Genomic DNA, 15,696 nt, shown 5'->3' with positions numbered 1-15,696 from the left:
CTAGAGACAACGCGTGGGCGCCGGTGGGTGGTGTCACACCAAGCGGTTGGGTGGTGCTGAGTTTCGTTTGAATGCTGTCGCGCGCAGCGTGAATGCTTGGCGTGAGCGGGGTCGCGTGTAGACTGCGCAGCGCCTGAGGCGGCTTATCCCCGGGTGAATCGAGAGCTGACGATGGAAGTTTCGCAGGATAGCCTCGCAGGAGTGTCTGGTGATGAAATGAACGTCCAGCGACGAGCAGCGGGGGATGCTGGGAGATGGAAGAAGACAGATGGTGGGAAGAGAGGAGATGCTGTCGCGGTTGGATCGGGATGCTGAGTCATGGGCACGTGACTGCGGCTCCGCGGAGAATGGCTTGGCAGGCGCCAGTCCGGCTCCTTCTCGTCGCGTCTATTTTTCGGCGCCCTCGAAAGCTTCTCCAGATCCCCACATAGACTGTCTTTTACTTTTCACGATCTTCTTGCCCGTGCTACTTTCCCCCTCTCCAAAGTTGACGTGTTGTTTAGAGCTCATCTTAAAATCAAATCAATACCTATAATCTTTTACTATCCCACCGTTACTCAGTACAGATCATGGCAGATGTTCGATCATTACTCCGGAATGAGCTCGCCGCCCGCAAGGGCTCATCCCAGGCAGGGAGCAGCGCAACGAACCGTGTGACCAAAAAGCGCAAGGTAGACCCAGCAGATGACTTGAGGCGCAAGAGGATGAGGGCAAACGTGCCATCTGGTCCGTCGACCGCGCATACCGTACAACCACCCAGTGCACGAGCTATCGAGGAGGAAGAAGAAGAGATCGAGGGATCAGAGCAAGACATCGCCGGACCGCAGCCGCCATCTGACATCGCACTTGAGCAGCCAACTGCTCAACCCGATGTACAGCCATCAGATACGTCTCTTGTAGCCGCCGAACCGCCTGCCCCGACCACTCAAACCATCGATGAGGATGAATGGGCCGCTTTCGAGCGCGAAGTTGTCGCCCCCACCCGCATGCCGCATAGACCGGCTGCGCTCGCCGCAGAAGCGACCATATCAGCAGCGCCAGTATCTGCAGACGAGCTCGCTGCCCAGCAGCAGAAAGAGACCGAAGCGATCAAGAAAAGCCGTGAGGCCGAGGTCGAAGGAGAAAGGGAGGATGCAGCGCGATTTATGGAAGACGAATTTGATGAAATGGAGCAATTAGAAGAGCGCGTCAGACGTCTGAAGCACAAGCGTGAAGAGCTGAGGAAATTAAGGACCATGGAAGATGCAGAAATGCAGAGAATGGACGAACCTCCTTCCGCTGCTAGCCCGTCAGGGGACCAGCAAAATCCACCTGCAGGCGACGCAAATGAAGATGAAGACGATGAAGACGACGATGATGATTATGACGATGACTGGGACAATTGGAGATTCAAATGAATTTAACGCGGCTAAGGGTCGGGTGTGGGAAATACAGGCGTCATTTCATACGAGGGAGGTCCCGGACTTTTCTTACTTACAGTGATACCCAATAAGCTATGTGAAATCACAGGCCATTGCTCTTAATTTTCTTAATGGGCCACATTACACTTTTTATCGGCGTGGGCGATATCCCGTGTTTCATGATGGGGCAGCGACATATTGTACTCTTAACATACTATCTACGATGAAACTCCTATATGCGACAGAATGTATACTGGAACAGCCAGAAAGGATGGAAATGTATTTTTACAGTCATTTGTAATCATAAGTATGCTTCATATATCACAGAGGTTGCCGTTTCTGATTCTTCATGGCTGTTGACTGGCGTTCTCGCCTTGGCCCTTGGAAGACTGATCTTCGGCTTCTATGTAGCTTCGAAGTCCACCCCTGTTGATCCTCATAGCCTCCTCGATCTCCGCTTCCCCTTCTCTCAAAAGATGTTTACCGCGAACAAGCTCGCCCTTTTGCTTTCTTTTCTCCTCTTGTACCTGCTTCTCTCGTTCCGCCAGCGCTTTCTCGCGTCTGTCACGTTCAACCTTCTTTCGTTCTAGCTCTTCTCTTTCCTCCGCGGTCATGTCGCTTTCCGGGGCAGCAGGCAAGGTAGAGATGTAGGCCTCAATAAGCGGATTCCGCACTTTAGGCGTGAGGGCGATGTATCTGAGATCGGTGATGATGGATGGAGGGAGAGCCTCCAGATTAGATGACCGATTTAGTTCGTGTAATGGCACAGATTTTAGTAGCGCTGACAGATCAGACTTTCGCGTGCTTTCTGACTGTTTCAGTCGAGAAACCAAATCGCGATAGTACTTCTCTCGATCTTTGTCTGACATTTGCGTATCCTTCATCTCTGGTTCCTTTTTGTATTTGCGCTTGAACTCGGGCCAATACAACTTTGGGGTGGCGTGTTCCTGGAGGAAGGCCAGGTACTTGATGCGCGGGTCCTTCTTTTCTTCCTTCTCTTTGCGTTCTTTAAGTTCTTGAATCCGGTCACGACTCCAGTCGGACCAGACCTCCCGGCGCGTTTTCATGTTTGGTAGCACAGTGTAGCGGGTATCATCAATGATTCGGCCTTCTTCGATGATCTTTTCCCACGTGGAGAATGGGTTAATGCGATAGTCGTCAAGAAGATCACGGAATAAGGCCGTGGCATCCTCCTCCGTGAGCGGAAGCCCCTCTGCGCCCTCTTCCCATTCTTCTTCTCCGGGTTCGCCGTACTCGCCAGGGTCAAGACCATATTCTTCTCCCATTGCCGCCAATTGGTATTCCATATCCTCTTCCGTGAACTCCAACGGCTGCTGGTCGTCCCCTTCTTCGGTTCTCGGTCGTTTAAAAGGCTGCTCTTCCTCACCCTCGCTGTCAGTAACTTCGACCTCCTCATATTCATCGCTCTCTTCCCCAGCTGCCGGAGCAACACCAGTTTCTGCTTCTTCCCGCTGTGGTTGATCGGACACCCTAGCTTCCGGTTCTTCTTTGGCGACAACTTCCATATCCTCGCCCCGCTCCTTCCTTTCTTTTGCCTCTCTCTCCAAGCGATCATATTCAAGAACCCCTATCAGGACCTCTGGGGGGATCTTCCAAAAACTTTCATTTGTTTCGGGGTTGTGGACAAATCTCCTTCCTAGCTTCGTCTTCACGAGCACCCATGGCGCGCAGCCAGGAATGTCATGTTTGGTTTTCGGCCTATCCTGTGGCCCACGGGGTTTGCGGTCATGGTAGCCTCTACCCCCACGAAAGCCTCCACGTGGCTGACTATCGAACGGTGCTCCGTGTGGTGCAGCACCAGGCCCAAAACCATGAGGAGCATAGGGAGTCGAAGAGAAAGGAGGAAGTGTATCCGGGGTTAGGAATGGCGCTTTATTCGAGGGTTCTGGTGCTGCTGCGGGCGGAGGCTGTACGGGGGCGGCCTGAGGCCTCGTATATGTGGATTGCTTTGTCTGCGAGTTGTAGTAATACAGATGACCTAGGTTGGATTAGAGCGACTCTAAGAGGAATCCGGGTAACTGGTAATCAAACCTGAAGGAGCTTTATGTTCGGTCCATCCTGGAGGTAACGGAGGGGGCGGGGTATACGTAGACTTGAGCATTGCAGCCACAGAGGATCCAAGAAAGTGCGCGAAAAGGTATCAATTAAGTGACAATAGTATAACAAGACATTCGGTTGCAGTTTGAGGCGCGAAGGAAAGATTTCCGGAGCGGGATCGCGCAGGCCGAGAGCTTTCGCAATGAGAGTTCGGGTGGTCCGAGCTTGGCGGACTGACGGTCAGCCCGGACGCTCAGAGGTGGACGCGCCAGGGCGAAGTTGCCTGGTCACCACTCTGCGGGAGCTCATCCGACCTTCCTGCACAGCTCGCCCGTCACTCATTCCTCATCTCCAATCCTCCCTTTCCTCTGTCTGTTCTCCTCCACAAATACTATTCTTCCATAATCTACTCAAGTTGACGTCGATTTCAAGATGTCACGGAGATACGATTCCAGAGTATGCCTGATTCCCAATTCCGTCGTTCCTTGGGAGCTTTAGCTGACCCGATGACGTCCGTCCACAGACTACCATCTTTTCCCCCGAAGGTCGACTCTACCAGGTTGAATATGCGTTAGAAGCCATCTCGCATGCCGGTACCGCCCTAGGAATTTTGGCCAAAGATGGAATCGTCCTCGCAGCGGAGAAGAAGGTCACCAGCAAGCTACTGGAGCAGGACACATCTGCGGAGAAGCTATACACGCTGAACGAGTATGCATCACAGCCCCATCGAGTTGCAGGTCTTTTTGTGAGCTGGAAATCTAATGTTTGGGCAGCAACATGATCTGTGCTGTTGCTGGTATGACGGCAGACGCAAATATCCTTATCAACTATGCCCGACAAGCTGCCCAGCGGTATCTTCTTACCTACAACGAAGAAATTCCTTGCGAGCAACTTGTCCGTCGTCTGTGCGACTTGAAGCAAGGATACACCCAGCATGGTGGTCTCCGTCCCTTCGGTGTTTCGTTCATCTATGCCGGCTACGACCCTCTCCGGGAGTTCCAACTGTACCAGAGCAACCCCAGCGGTAACTACGGTGGCTGGAAAGCAACTAGCGTGGGAGCAAACAATGCTAGTGCTCAGAGTCTGCTGAAGCAAGATTACAAGGAGGACTGCGACCTGAAGGAAGCCTGCGCTATGGCCGTTAAGGTTCTTAGCAAGACGATGGACTCGACCAAGCTGAGCAGTGAGAAGAGTAAGTCATGACCGATCCTTGTCCGTGGTTACTCGTACATGGGTACCACGCTATCACGGTACCGTGACCTATGCTAATGCGTTGGCCCCTACAGTCGAATTTGCTACGGTGGGAAGGACGCCGGAAGGCAAGATCTACCACCACCTGTGGAATGCTGATGAGATCAATGCCCTTCTGAAAGAACATGGGCTGGCCAAGGTTGATGATGAGCCCGAGGCTGGCGAGATTAAATAAATGAGAAGACGACCCCATTTTGCTACTTGACCAGATAATCCCACATGTTTCCTGTGCAATAATCGCGCACTTTTCTGCCCAACGTTGACGATGTAGATTCTCTCCAGTCTCGTATATGTACACTCGTATGACAGGTCGCTTCAAATCACTCACGGAACGGGTGAGGCCTATAGCTGCATCTGAAGCGCAACTGACGTCGGCCCCGGGTGACGTGGCAAGCCTTGATGTCGAATTAAGCATCGGGCAATTCATTGCAGGTCTACACTTGCGTTTGTCGACCGGAAATGCCCAAAGCCATCACTGATCTTGGGACATGAATGGTCCACGTAGTCTTCAAGCCCTCGAGCACCCTGGGCGCCTGAAGAAATGCTGAATGTTTCGGAACTTTAATGAGATTGTGAGGCCCCATATATATAAGAATCCCCAGAATTCAAGCTGGTGTCTCATTTGCAACACAACCACATCAACACCAAGCGAATGCACCGGCTGTGAATGTGTTTCGATGTCAACCTCTCCGGTCTTCTTGCGAATTTGACGGCCGTGTCATGGAAGCATCGTAGGCGCGGGGTTATTGAGAGAATCTCTATGCATACCCCCAGGATCACTCAAAGATGAGTCAAGCCCACCGAATTAGCCATAATGAGATATCAGTGTTAGCTTGCTTTCCGGATTCTAATGAGACGATTGAAGGCCGCAGAAGGCAATCACTAACTCAGTGCGTTGATGTGGAGAGGAGGCCATCACGTGCGATAAATTGCCCAAACGCGGGGTACAACAACTCCATGTTCAGCTCCGTATCTCCCTTCCCAATCTCGCCAATCTCTGCTATCAACAATCATGATACAACCATGGTAAAAAGAATCGGTTCGTACAGTTGGCCTACTTGATATGGTCTTTGGTTGACGACTTTCCGACTCTAACCCCACTTCTCACAATGGCCCCTACTTCTGTTCCAATTGTTATGGGAGTCTGGTTACCTTGGTCTGGCGAGCCGCTCGTTAAGGACATGGGCGCTTATGATGTGGAACACCTCCTCGTGAACGCTGCACGAAGGTACCAGATTTGCACAAATGAAACCTTTTCATTGGATGTTATGAATTCTCGACAGCAGATTGCTTGATTCACACTTTCCCCGCCAACCATTGCATGGGCCTGGCGTGAAGAACCAACCTCGATTCGATCATCAGAAACAAAAAGGAGAAAAAAAGAAATATTAGGAAAAGAAAGGTGTCAAGTGACACAGCCCCTGTGAGGCACCGAATTTACAAACAGGAACATGGTCTGAAACCGAAAGACAATACCAAAGAGGGAATCCTAAGCACAAATGAAAGCAACAGCAAGTGGCCCAACGCATGGCCCCTGAAAAGTTCCAATCCTTCTTTCACGAAAGTGCCTTTCTTCTCTCGTCACGCTCCCGCTGCAGTTGGCGAATTTCCTTTTCGAGCTCCATGACAAGCTTCTGTGACCGGTCCATGGACGCTACGAGAGTGCTTCCCTCCCGTTTCCATCGGTTCAAGCGTTCCACCTCGGCGCTTCGCCGCCGGTACTTGGTTTCGATCTTCTCGCACAAGCGGCATAGTGTTGTTTCAAACTCGGTCATATTGACGAGCCTCATACCGCAAGTCTCCCCGGTGCGGTACTCATAGTTGCAGCGGTGAGCGAAACTTGTCCAGCTCCAGTCTCCGCATGCAAATCTCTTCTGGTTGTAGAAACACATCCCTATCATTCAATTGTTAGCTAAAATACCGATCAAGCCGTGGTCAAACTCACTTGTTGATGATACAGTTTGTTGTTTCACGTCGCTACTTTGAGTTCTATTGGCTCTGCCAAATGCTCCTGCCGCGCTGCAGAGGTTTGATAGGCTAAGCTTGCACGAGGCCTATGGAAGGTTGCCGGTTGTTTTAAAACGAAACACCTTATTCTGAAGAACAACGATTTAGATCTCGCGATAACTCTTGAAGAAGCTGAGTCTGAAACGGATAATGATCCAGATTCAATCGACTGGTAGGCCCCGGGTCCTATTTATGTTTCGCAGGAAGCTTCTATGTTACGGCCCAGCCAGTTCTCGTACTCTACCAGTCAACCGTCGATCAACCCCTCAACATACGATGGCTTATCGACTACGGCATTCTGCTATCACTTTCACATCACATCCAGTGCTTTTCCGGTTGGCTATGCTGGGGTCTTCCAGCTGTGGAGACACAAGTTATCCACAACCTTCCTAATCAGGTCAGTTGTAGTCAGTGGATGCTTCACGGATGCATGCGTGTTGCTGTCGTGGCGGTACCATTTCTCCTGAATCAGGTTGACCCCTCGAAAATCCCTCATTTGATATGGACGGTTTTCGTCCTCCTGGCTGGGATTGCCATTGCAGCCTTGGTTGTTCCAACGATCATCCCCGCTTCCTTTCTGCGTCTCCGTTGCGTATGGAGTCGTCCTTCGAGAAGAAGACATGCCTCACCCTTACTGAATCAAAGCTCCTGCATGAGAAAAATAAACCGTTTCTTTATTTTGTGCCAGCTGTCAGGCCGTCCGTCTCACCGTCCAAACCTTTTTTGCCCCCTTCTGCGTCCAAGAAAAAAAAAACCTAGTGTTCCGTCTTGAGTGGATGGAAAAAGCAGAGTTTCGCTTTGCAGGACCAGCGTGGTTACGGCTATGATCATTTAGTCTGGTTTGTTAGATGCCTTACCACCATAACCTTGTGGCTAGTCACTCACAACCAATTAGTCCGCTCGCGAATTGGCCTAGTGTGTCATAACCTCTGATACGGACTTTGGGCCGAGGGCAGGGTGACTCCGAGACATCTGCCCAGTTGGACTTACTTTTTTTTTTACTTTTTCCCCTCTCAACTCTTTACCTGACACCTAGTATGCCCAAAGTGTCAGGGTTCTGTCACCTGGTTGCAACCCTACCAAGTTCCTTCTACCATGTATCCCGAACACTGGTCCACACAGGATTCTGGCCCCCGTGCCAATGGTCATCTCGTGTACTCCGCATGTTTCCGTCTGGCTGATATCAACCAGATGTTTCTGCATTTAGTGGCGAAAGACGCGTCACTAGAAGCCCTTCATTGGCGTCCATTGCTTCCTTGGATTTTACCTCGGGAGTCAACATGACATGCAGTTGCATGATGAGCTCAATATTCCATTAGGGACTGATTCTCTTCAGCTGATCTCCCACATCTGCAGACGAATAATCCCGCATTTGTCCCCGCTCGGGTGCAGGGTTTATCTTCATTTGCCTGCCTTCCTCGGCCAATATGATAGGATGTCGGCTCTGTACATCAGCCATGGCAGATACTGACTGTGGTACGGTGCACCTACTGTCGAACCCGTGCAGCTGCACTAAAGCTCGGAGACTGACTGACGTGGCACGCTTCGTCTGGTCGAGGTGCTCGAAAAATCGGCCTTTCGTGGTGAAGAGGGGGTTTTTCGACGAGAAGATGGTGTACAGAATCCATAGCAACTCGAGCAAGGCAGCCTTCAGTTCCTCAGCATTGGCCTATAGGGGGTCAATGTACCCGAATTTCCGCTTGTCCGGACATCCTTCGAGATGATTGCATGAAACTTTCTCATGCGTCTGTACATCCATCACAGCATTGGATCGTCGGTCAACCTGACTAGATTCCCTGTGTGCTGAGAATATGAGCATGGAATGATGTCGGTTGCCAACTCAGCGACTATCGGTTCTGGCTTACAGCCGCAACCTGGAGGCAACACCGGTTACCAACTGTTCTGCCACTCACGAGCTGCTCAATCTCGGACTCGCGATGCGATTTGCCACCCATCTGCCTTCTCTTGCGAGCTGTCTTACTTCGGATGTTTCTAGTCCAGCCTTGCCTGTGGCAATTGTACTTTCGTAACCAGGATTTGGCTCGATAGTTCCGGTAAATCGTCCTTGCCCAACCTGCCAGGATTTTCGATTTACACCTGATGTTTGTGAGTTTCTTTTGGGCTACAACTGTCCGGAAACTCTACGTTGTTTCTACTCTGAAGCCGAGTGATCTATCCACGACGTTGAAATTGGATTTTGTGACCCACATAATTGCACCGAAATACTGGGATCTTTCAATCCCGTGACTGTAACGTGACCGCAGCCCTCTGCGCATCTACGCATACATGTTTTTCTTGCAGTCAACAAATGGAATATGTCAAACGACCTTTCGAAAATTTAAGGTAAGGAAGCGTTTCCCTCTGTTTCCGGCTTACGAGTTTGGATTGGTCAGTGGATGAAAGCATATTCGACGGTCTCAGCACGCTGTAGCCAATGAAGTGGTTCAGCTGGACGGGAGATATATGCAGCTAAAGAGACCCCTGTCATTGCTTTCTAGCCCGCAAAACGTCTAGACTAGACAAGTCCGATTGACTTGAGCAGGGAAGAATCATAGCGGGTCCTCGCATCTGCACGTTGGCACCTGCACTTATTCCTCTGCGGCCTCAAGTTTGAGGCATTCAGCCTTGCATGTTGCACAAGTCGGTTTGTGGCTTTGACCCAGTGCTCTTCATCCTGTCCATCGATCCGCCTCGACCGGCGTAAGCTCCCTGTGTTTCTCAATCGGGTATGATCTTTATGCGTGAGGCCATGACCCAGCCCATAAACATCCAAGCCTTGGGGATTAGCAACGTCCAGCACAGAAGCCTGAACCATGAGGCAACTTCAATTAGCCCGGGATCTTTGCATGATCATGGTGATTACATACTGGAGTCTTGCGTCAGGCGGTATTTACCGAATGCACGGAGACTGTGCCATCGCATTTCCATAGACTGGGCTTAATTGAGGCGGCATCCGCGTGTAGCATGATTGACGTGTCAAGTCTATCACTCCGATGGACAGACCCTATTCATTTTGCTTTTCCCGGTTGTGGCGACCTGATGAGTACAGCACCGTCCATCTTCCCGGCACGATGAGAAGCACAAGGCATCCACTTTTACCAGGAAAGCTGCCTATGATCGGAGAGGGGGGAACAAGAATTCTGCCTTGCTCCATGTCTTTGAGGCGAGGCGATCACGCAGAAACGTTCCCCAGGTGGTAGGTGATGGGCTGATGCCATTTTCCCCTGTAGTTCACATAATCCAAACATTGAGACGCGTTTCTCTTTCACCAGACTATCTGGAAGGACCTTGTCGCTTATCGTCTTTTTTGCCCTCGTAAATCAGAGCCCTTTCCTTCTTGTGTACAGTAGGTATACATCCGGTTATACATCGGAGATCACGTGGCCGCATGCACCCTGGCAAAGTAGATGACGTCAAGATGATAGTAGTCCAGCCAAGTTCCCTCTAGAGTCCTAACCCAACCCCCGAGTATTTCTCTTCAATATCACTTCTCCTAGAATTTATTTCCAAGATACTACTCTCAATAATGTACGCGAAAACACTTAACGCAATTCCCCAAAGCCCATTTAATCACCGGCTAACCATTGCTCCCAGAACCATACACATCCGTTACTACTACTACACCACCATCACCATTAGACCCAACATTTGAAACACATTCCACTCCAATCCTCCCAAACCAAAACAATTCCACCAAGCTACACACCACCATGCTCAACCGCATCACCCCGATCGGCCGCCTGGCCCAACGCACCACCCAAACTCAAACCCGAATTCGAACCTTCCAACCCGCCACCCGCACCTTCCGCACCATCGCACCGCTGCGCACAACCCACCAGCAAAAGAGCGAAACGCAATCCGGAGACCGCAACGTCCTCGATCCTCAGCGATCTGAGAGCTCCTACACCGGCACGGACAGCGAAGTTGCGGGCCACGACGCAGCCTTTGACCCTAGTAACACATCACCCGAAGGCCAGGTTGAGCAGGCGCAGAAGGAGTCTGAGCAGCAGGGTAAAGTGAGTAACCCGTTGGATATGAGTCCTGGGAACTCAGAAGTCAGTCATGCGAGGCCGCCGCAGGAGGGAGGTCCCGATCATAATGCTGAGAAGGAGGGGCCGAGCTCGAGGGGGTGGACGAAGAAGAATCGTGAGGTGAGGGGTGGGAATAGGAAGTATTAAAGGATTGAGGTTGTTGTATAGACTTCGCATTTAGTTTTTAAATTGTCTCATGTGTGAAAGTGCTTGTTTGTTGGGTTGGGTTGTGTATGGTATAGTCCTGGATATAATAAGAACCTTGTTTGGTCTTTAGTGGGATATATATATTTCGCAGGCTTGAGAGAGTAATTGGTGTTAGTAAGTTGTCACTTCATTGCTGAAATAGAGGACATTTGAACCCAAAATTACCTCATTAAAGCACTGCGGATAGCATATATAAATAGTTTATAGTACAATACCCCTTCTCGAACAGGCTACTACTCCTTCCCATACTGAATAATATCCTTCCCATACATCACCCACACCTTCTCACTTCCAGCCGGAACCTCGCCATTCAAAGCCTTAACTCCCGCATTGACCGCCGCCTTTGCTATAACATCCGCATCCTGCGCCCATCCATCCTTCAATCCGGAATGAATCTTGCCAACAAGACCCGCAAAGCCCCGCATCACCGCCTCAGCAGGCCTACTCTCCTGCCTCTCCCCGGAGATAAGTCCAGGGCGCAAGATGACTGTCCTCTCAAATCCCATCGCCTTCACCTCTTCCTCAATCTCGCCCTTCATCCGGGGATATCCAAAGGATGAGTTCTTGTCAGCGCCGGTCGACGAGATCAGCACGTACACCTTGGTGCCGGCATCGCGCGCCGCACGGGCCAGCTCAACATTCAGACCATGTTCGATCTTGTATTGGTTCTCGAAGCCGCCAGCTGCGCCGCGGGTGGTTCCAAATGCGGAGATGAAGATGTCTGGCGTTGGGGTCAGGGAGGAGAGCTGCGAAGCCCACTTAGAGGAGTCGTCGGACACGAAGGTGGTGAGCTTTTCTTGGGGCGCGGCAGTGGCGGGTTGAGGGGTGCGACGGGAGATAGTGTCGATGCGTGCCACGGAGGAGTTGCCCAGGAGGTGGGTGAGAATGTGGCTCCCCTGTAGATAAGTATATTAGATAGATGGTTTTGTTTTTCGCCGGGGACTACATGGCGGATTTGAAGGGATAGGTTTGACTTGTGCTGAAGGGGCTAGTTTCAATTTAGGTAGACGTAGAGTGAGTTGCTTACCACCATGCCGGTGCAGCCGATCAGTGCGACGTTGGCCATGTTAGACTAGCAGCTGTTATATACCAAACTGGATTGGTGCAGAAAGGGATAACTACATGTAAGGAAGATGAGATGACGTTTTCCACCGACTTATCGTGGATGAGTAATCACCACTTATCGGCGGGTCCAGATGGCTGATGCCTCAGGATACAATCACTGACTAATGCGGGGAAGGCCGAAAGCGGAGATATTCTGCCACCGGATCCCGCCTCCAGGATCTATCGATAAGAAATTGCGTGATTGCCACTAGCCGGATGGGGTAAGATCCCCTGGGATTTTCTATAGAGCGGCGGCGGCGACGGGCTTTTTATCCCCCCATCGCCCCTCCCGATCCGGCGCTGCTGATTCCTCTCCTCTTGTCTTTCTTGTCTTCATACTGGTGGTATCGGCTGGCTGATTCCCCCATCTTCAGACAAGAATCCCCCGCCATGGGCTCCTCTTCTCCAGCCTTGTCGACCCTCGGCGGTCCGACTTATGTCACTGCCCAGACCCTCATCCAGCAAGTCGCTTATGTCTTGAGCGACAAGATCTTCTCTTACTCTCCGGAGTCTTTCGAGTTGGATGCTGCTCTCCGGGAATGGTCCTCCAAGCAGGAGATCAACGCCAATGGCGAGTCTCCTGAAATCAAGGCCATGGAGACCCGCCAGGGTGCCGGTAACATCGCCCTCGGTTACATCTTCTCCCAGGACTTCGACCTGAAGAAGCGCCACATCCCTCAGGGTATTGTTGCTTCCTCGGCCACTCTCCCTTATATGCGTGCCGCCCTGGAGCAGCTGTCTCTCCTGTACTCCGTTGCTAGCCCCGTTGCTGCCCATGTCGCCGCTGTCGACTATGCCGGTGAGGATGGCCTTGTCTCCGACTATGCCTCCGCCCTCTCCCTCGCCGAAGAGCTTGGCCTGGGTCTGGTGTCGAGTGCATCTGTCCACGAGTCTCAACACATGGCTCTGCTCACCACCCTTCTGTCCTCCGTTCTGCCCTCCGTCCACATCTATGACGGTGTCCGCGTCGGCCGGGAAGAAACCCGCGTCATTGACGTCCTCGACCAGGCTGGTCTGTCTCGCACCTACGAGGCCGTCCGCAAGACCCTTGAAGACTCCCGCAGTCGTCACCTCGACACTCAGGGCAAGCTCCTCGAGCTCCTCCAGTCCCTGAACGGTGAGCTCGGAACCGACTATGGCCTCTTTGAGTACCACGGCCACGCTGAGCCCGTCTCCGTTCTGGTTGCTTTCGGTACCGTCGAGGCATCCCTCACTGCTCAGATTGCCCGCTCTTTGGCCAAGGACGGTGTTCGCGTTGGTGTCATCAACGTCCGTGTCTACCGTCCTTTCGTGGAGGAGGAATTCCTGCGCGTTCTGCCCAAGTCTGTCAAGACTGTTGGTGTCCTTGGCCAGGTCTCTGACGAACAGGCTGTCCAGGAGCAGGGTGTTCGCTCTGCTCTGTACGAGGATGTCCTTGCTGCTTTGACTTTCGCCACCGATCGGGAGCAGACCCCGGCTTGCATTGATATCAAGTACGCCCGCTCTCAGCGCTGGGATCTGATCAACACCGCTGCCGCTTTCCAGCTGGTTCACGAGAAGCCTATCGTCCAGGCTGGTGCCGAGTTGGAGCCTCTGCAGTTGCTCGACCCTGCCACCGTGCAGGAGTACACTTTCTGGGATGTTGACACCTCCGTTGGTGGCGACGTCGCCACGACTCTTTCCCAAGCCTTGGCTGCCGATTCAGCAAGCAATGTCACCACCAACAAGGTCCACGATAACCTCGTCCAGGGAGGTGTCGTCCGTGTTGACATCCGCAAGAGCTCCAAGATTGTCGATGCCCCCTACTCCATCACTGCTGCCGACACTGCCTTTGTTGGAGACGTCAAGCTGCTTGGCGACGTCGACATTGCCGCATCTGTCAAGGACAACGGCAAGGTCATCGTGAACGCCCCTGGCGTGAAAGACGATGAGCTCGAGAAGAAGCTGCCTGTTGCTTTCCGTCAGGCTGTCGCTGAGCGGGGCATCTCCCTCTACTTCGTCGACCCATCTGTTGCCGGTAAGACCGCCTCTGAGTCCTCGGTCCTTCAGGTTGCTTTCTTGCGTGTGGCTCTGCCTTCTCAGGAGAGCGTGGGCATCAAGAAGCTGGCTTCTATTGGCGGTAATGCCGAGGCCCTGGAGAATGTTAGCAAGGAACTTGAGAAGGTTCTCCGCCAGATCGAGGTTCCCGAGGCCTGGAAGACTCCCGAGGAGGGAGCCCAGGTTGCTCAGCTCCCCAAGGACATTTCCCCCAACAGCTTCGTGTCCTTCGACAAGGAAGAGACCGAGCCTGCCTCCTACCTTAAGGACTGGCAGACCGCTGCCAAGGGTCTCGCTTTCAAGGAGGCCTACGGCACCAAGAATGCTCTGCGTCCTGAGACGGCTACCAAGACCTTCACTGTCCACGTCAAGGAGAACAGACGCCTTACTCCTGTCACCTACGATCGTAACATCTTCCACATCGAGTTCGACTTGGGTGACTCTGGCCTCAAGTATGACATCGGTGAAGCCCTGGGCGTGCACGCTGAGAACGACCCGAAGGATGTCATGGACTTCATCGCCTTCTATGGCCTGAACGCCGACGATGTCGTCGAGGTGTCCAGCCGCGAGGACCCCGCCGTTCTGGAGAACCGCACCGTCTACCAGGCCCTTGTCCAGAACGTCGACATTTTCGGTCGCCCGCCCAAGCGCTTCTACGAAGCTCTGGCCGAATTCGCCGATGACGAGAAGGAGAAGACCGATCTTCTTACCCTCGGTGGCCCCGACGGAGCTGTGGAATTCAAGCGCCGTTCCGAGGTGGACACTGTTACCTTCGCGGATATTCTGCTCCAGTACCCCTCGGCCAAGCCTGACTTCCACGACCTGATCCGTATCGTCGGTCCCCTGAAGCGTCGTGAGTACTCCATCGCTTCTTGCCAGAAGGTGACACCCACCACCGTTGCTCTTATGATTGTTGCGGTTACCTGGTCGGACCCCACTGGCCGTGACCGTTTCGGTCTGGCCACCCGCTACCTCAGCCGGCTCCAGCCCGGTACCCCCGTCACCGTCAGCGTCAAGTCCAGTGTGATGAAGCTGCCCCCCAAGTCCACCCAGCCCCTCATCATGGCTGGTCTCGGTACTGGTCTGGCTCCCTTCCGTGCCTTCGTCCAGCACCGTGCTCTTGAGAAGGCTCAGGGCAAGGAGATTGGTGCCGTTTTGCTGTACATGGGCTCCCGCCACCAGCGCGAGGAGTACTGCTACGGTGAGGAGTGGGAGGCCTACCAGGAGGCCGGTGTCATCACTGTCCTGGGTCGTGCCTTCTCTCGTGACCAGCCTGAGAAGATCTACATCCAGGATCGCATGCGCCAGACTCTGCCTGAAATCATCCAGGCCTACATCCGCGAGGAGGGTGCTTTCTACCTCTGCGGTCCCACATGGCCCGTGCCCGATGTCACCGCCGTGCTGGAGGAGGCCATCGCCACTGAGGCCAAGAACCTGGGCAAGAAGGTCGACTCTCGCAAGGAGATCGAGAAGTTGAAGGATGAGGAGAGATACGTCCTTGAAGTGTACTAAGGAGAGGTTGAAAAAAGGTTATGACCATAGAAGAGTGGGGATATCTAGCGCCGTGCGTTGTACATGATGTGATGTGATGATCTGTCCGTCCTGTTTGAGTTTAGCGCATA

At 52.6% G+C, this 15,696-nt stretch overlaps 7 protein-coding genes across 7 annotated transcripts; 4 read left to right on the top strand and 3 right to left on the bottom strand.

Moving 5' to 3' along the window:
* Nucleotides 1–442: 442 nt before the first annotated feature.
* Nucleotides 443–1,660, top strand: BO83DRAFT_375043 (uncharacterized protein). The gene has a single exon (XM_025530361.1). It carries the CDS (start codon nucleotides 570–572, stop codon nucleotides 1,395–1,397), a length of 828 nt encoding a protein of 275 aa, XP_025392273.1. The 5' UTR covers nucleotides 443–569; the 3' UTR covers nucleotides 1,398–1,660.
* Nucleotides 1,661–1,671: 11 nt separating this feature from the next.
* Nucleotides 1,672–3,585, bottom strand: BO83DRAFT_434243 (FF domain protein). Its single transcript, XM_025535774.1, has 2 exons — nucleotides 3,453–3,585; nucleotides 1,672–3,399 (listed from the first exon to the last, which is right to left on the bottom strand). The coding sequence occupies exons 1-2, from the start codon at nucleotides 3,520–3,522 to the stop codon at nucleotides 1,748–1,750; spliced, it is 1,722 nt and encodes a 573-aa protein (XP_025392272.1). The 5' UTR covers nucleotides 3,523–3,585; the 3' UTR covers nucleotides 1,672–1,747.
* A 305-nt stretch (nucleotides 3,586–3,890) lies between these two features.
* Nucleotides 3,891–4,884, top strand: pre9 (proteasome core particle subunit alpha 3; the record flags this gene model as incomplete). The annotated part of the gene is made up of 4 exons (XM_025527224.1): nucleotides 3,891–3,914; nucleotides 3,982–4,166; nucleotides 4,232–4,650; nucleotides 4,745–4,884. 4 exons carry the CDS (start codon nucleotides 3,891–3,893, stop codon nucleotides 4,882–4,884), a joined length of 768 nt encoding a protein of 255 aa, XP_025392271.1.
* Nucleotides 4,885–6,113: 1,229 nt separating this feature from the next.
* Nucleotides 6,114–8,671, bottom strand: BO83DRAFT_434241 (uncharacterized protein; the record flags this gene model as incomplete). The annotated part of the gene is made up of 3 exons (XM_025535773.1): nucleotides 6,114–6,603; nucleotides 8,208–8,385; nucleotides 8,582–8,671. 3 exons carry the CDS (start codon nucleotides 8,669–8,671, stop codon nucleotides 6,266–6,268), a joined length of 606 nt encoding a protein of 201 aa, XP_025392270.1. The 3' UTR covers nucleotides 6,114–6,265.
* A 1,508-nt stretch (nucleotides 8,672–10,179) lies between these two features.
* On the top strand, nucleotides 10,180–11,056 carry BO83DRAFT_434240 (uncharacterized protein). Its single transcript, XM_025535772.1, has 2 exons — nucleotides 10,180–10,244; nucleotides 10,311–11,056. The coding sequence occupies exon 2, from the start codon at nucleotides 10,427–10,429 to the stop codon at nucleotides 10,892–10,894; it is 468 nt and encodes a 155-aa protein (XP_025392269.1). The 5' UTR covers nucleotides 10,180–10,244; nucleotides 10,311–10,426; the 3' UTR covers nucleotides 10,895–11,056.
* A 131-nt stretch (nucleotides 11,057–11,187) lies between these two features.
* BO83DRAFT_414144 (uncharacterized protein) lies at nucleotides 11,188–12,073 on the bottom strand (the record flags this gene model as incomplete). Its single annotated transcript, XM_025534544.1, has 2 exons — nucleotides 11,982–12,073; nucleotides 11,188–11,850 (listed from the first exon to the last, which is right to left on the bottom strand). The coding sequence occupies exons 1-2, from the start codon at nucleotides 12,018–12,020 to the stop codon at nucleotides 11,188–11,190; spliced, it is 702 nt and encodes a 233-aa protein (XP_025392268.1). The 5' UTR covers nucleotides 12,021–12,073.
* BO83DRAFT_375036 (sulfite reductase subunit alpha) lies at nucleotides 12,034–15,593 on the top strand. Its single transcript, XM_025530360.1, has one exon. It carries the CDS (start codon nucleotides 12,449–12,451, stop codon nucleotides 15,584–15,586), a length of 3,138 nt encoding a protein of 1,045 aa, XP_025392267.1. The 5' UTR covers nucleotides 12,034–12,448; the 3' UTR covers nucleotides 15,587–15,593.
* Nucleotides 15,594–15,696: the final 103 nt, after the last annotated feature.

Source organism: Aspergillus eucalypticola, assembly GCF_003184535.1.
Source record: "Aspergillus eucalypticola CBS 122712 chromosome Unknown BO83scaffold_3, whole genome shotgun sequence".
Taxonomy (NCBI): domain Eukaryota; kingdom Fungi; phylum Ascomycota; class Eurotiomycetes; order Eurotiales; family Aspergillaceae; genus Aspergillus; species Aspergillus eucalypticola.
This window is presented reverse-complemented; position numbering and strand designations above follow the sequence as displayed.

What these genes read in the sequence shown, in the direction of transcription:
- BO83DRAFT_375043 (XM_025530361.1), top strand. Translation starts at nt 570, where the DNA reads ATGGCAGATGTTCGATCATTACTCCGGAATGAGCTCGCCGCCCGCAAG.
- BO83DRAFT_434243 (XM_025535774.1), bottom strand. Translation starts at nt 3,522, where the DNA reads ATGCTCAAGTCTACGTATACCCCGCCCCCTCCGTTACCTCCAGGATGG. An exon ending in CGAACATAAAGCTCCTTCAG is followed by an intron (nt 3,400 to 3,452) that starts GTTTGATTACCA and finishes AATCCAACCTAG; the next exon opens with GTCATCTGTATTACTACAAC.
- BO83DRAFT_434240 (XM_025535772.1), top strand. Translation starts at nt 10,427, where the DNA reads ATGCTCAACCGCATCACCCCGATCGGCCGCCTGGCCCAACGCACCACC.
- BO83DRAFT_375036 (XM_025530360.1), top strand. Translation starts at nt 12,449, where the DNA reads ATGGGCTCCTCTTCTCCAGCCTTGTCGACCCTCGGCGGTCCGACTTAT.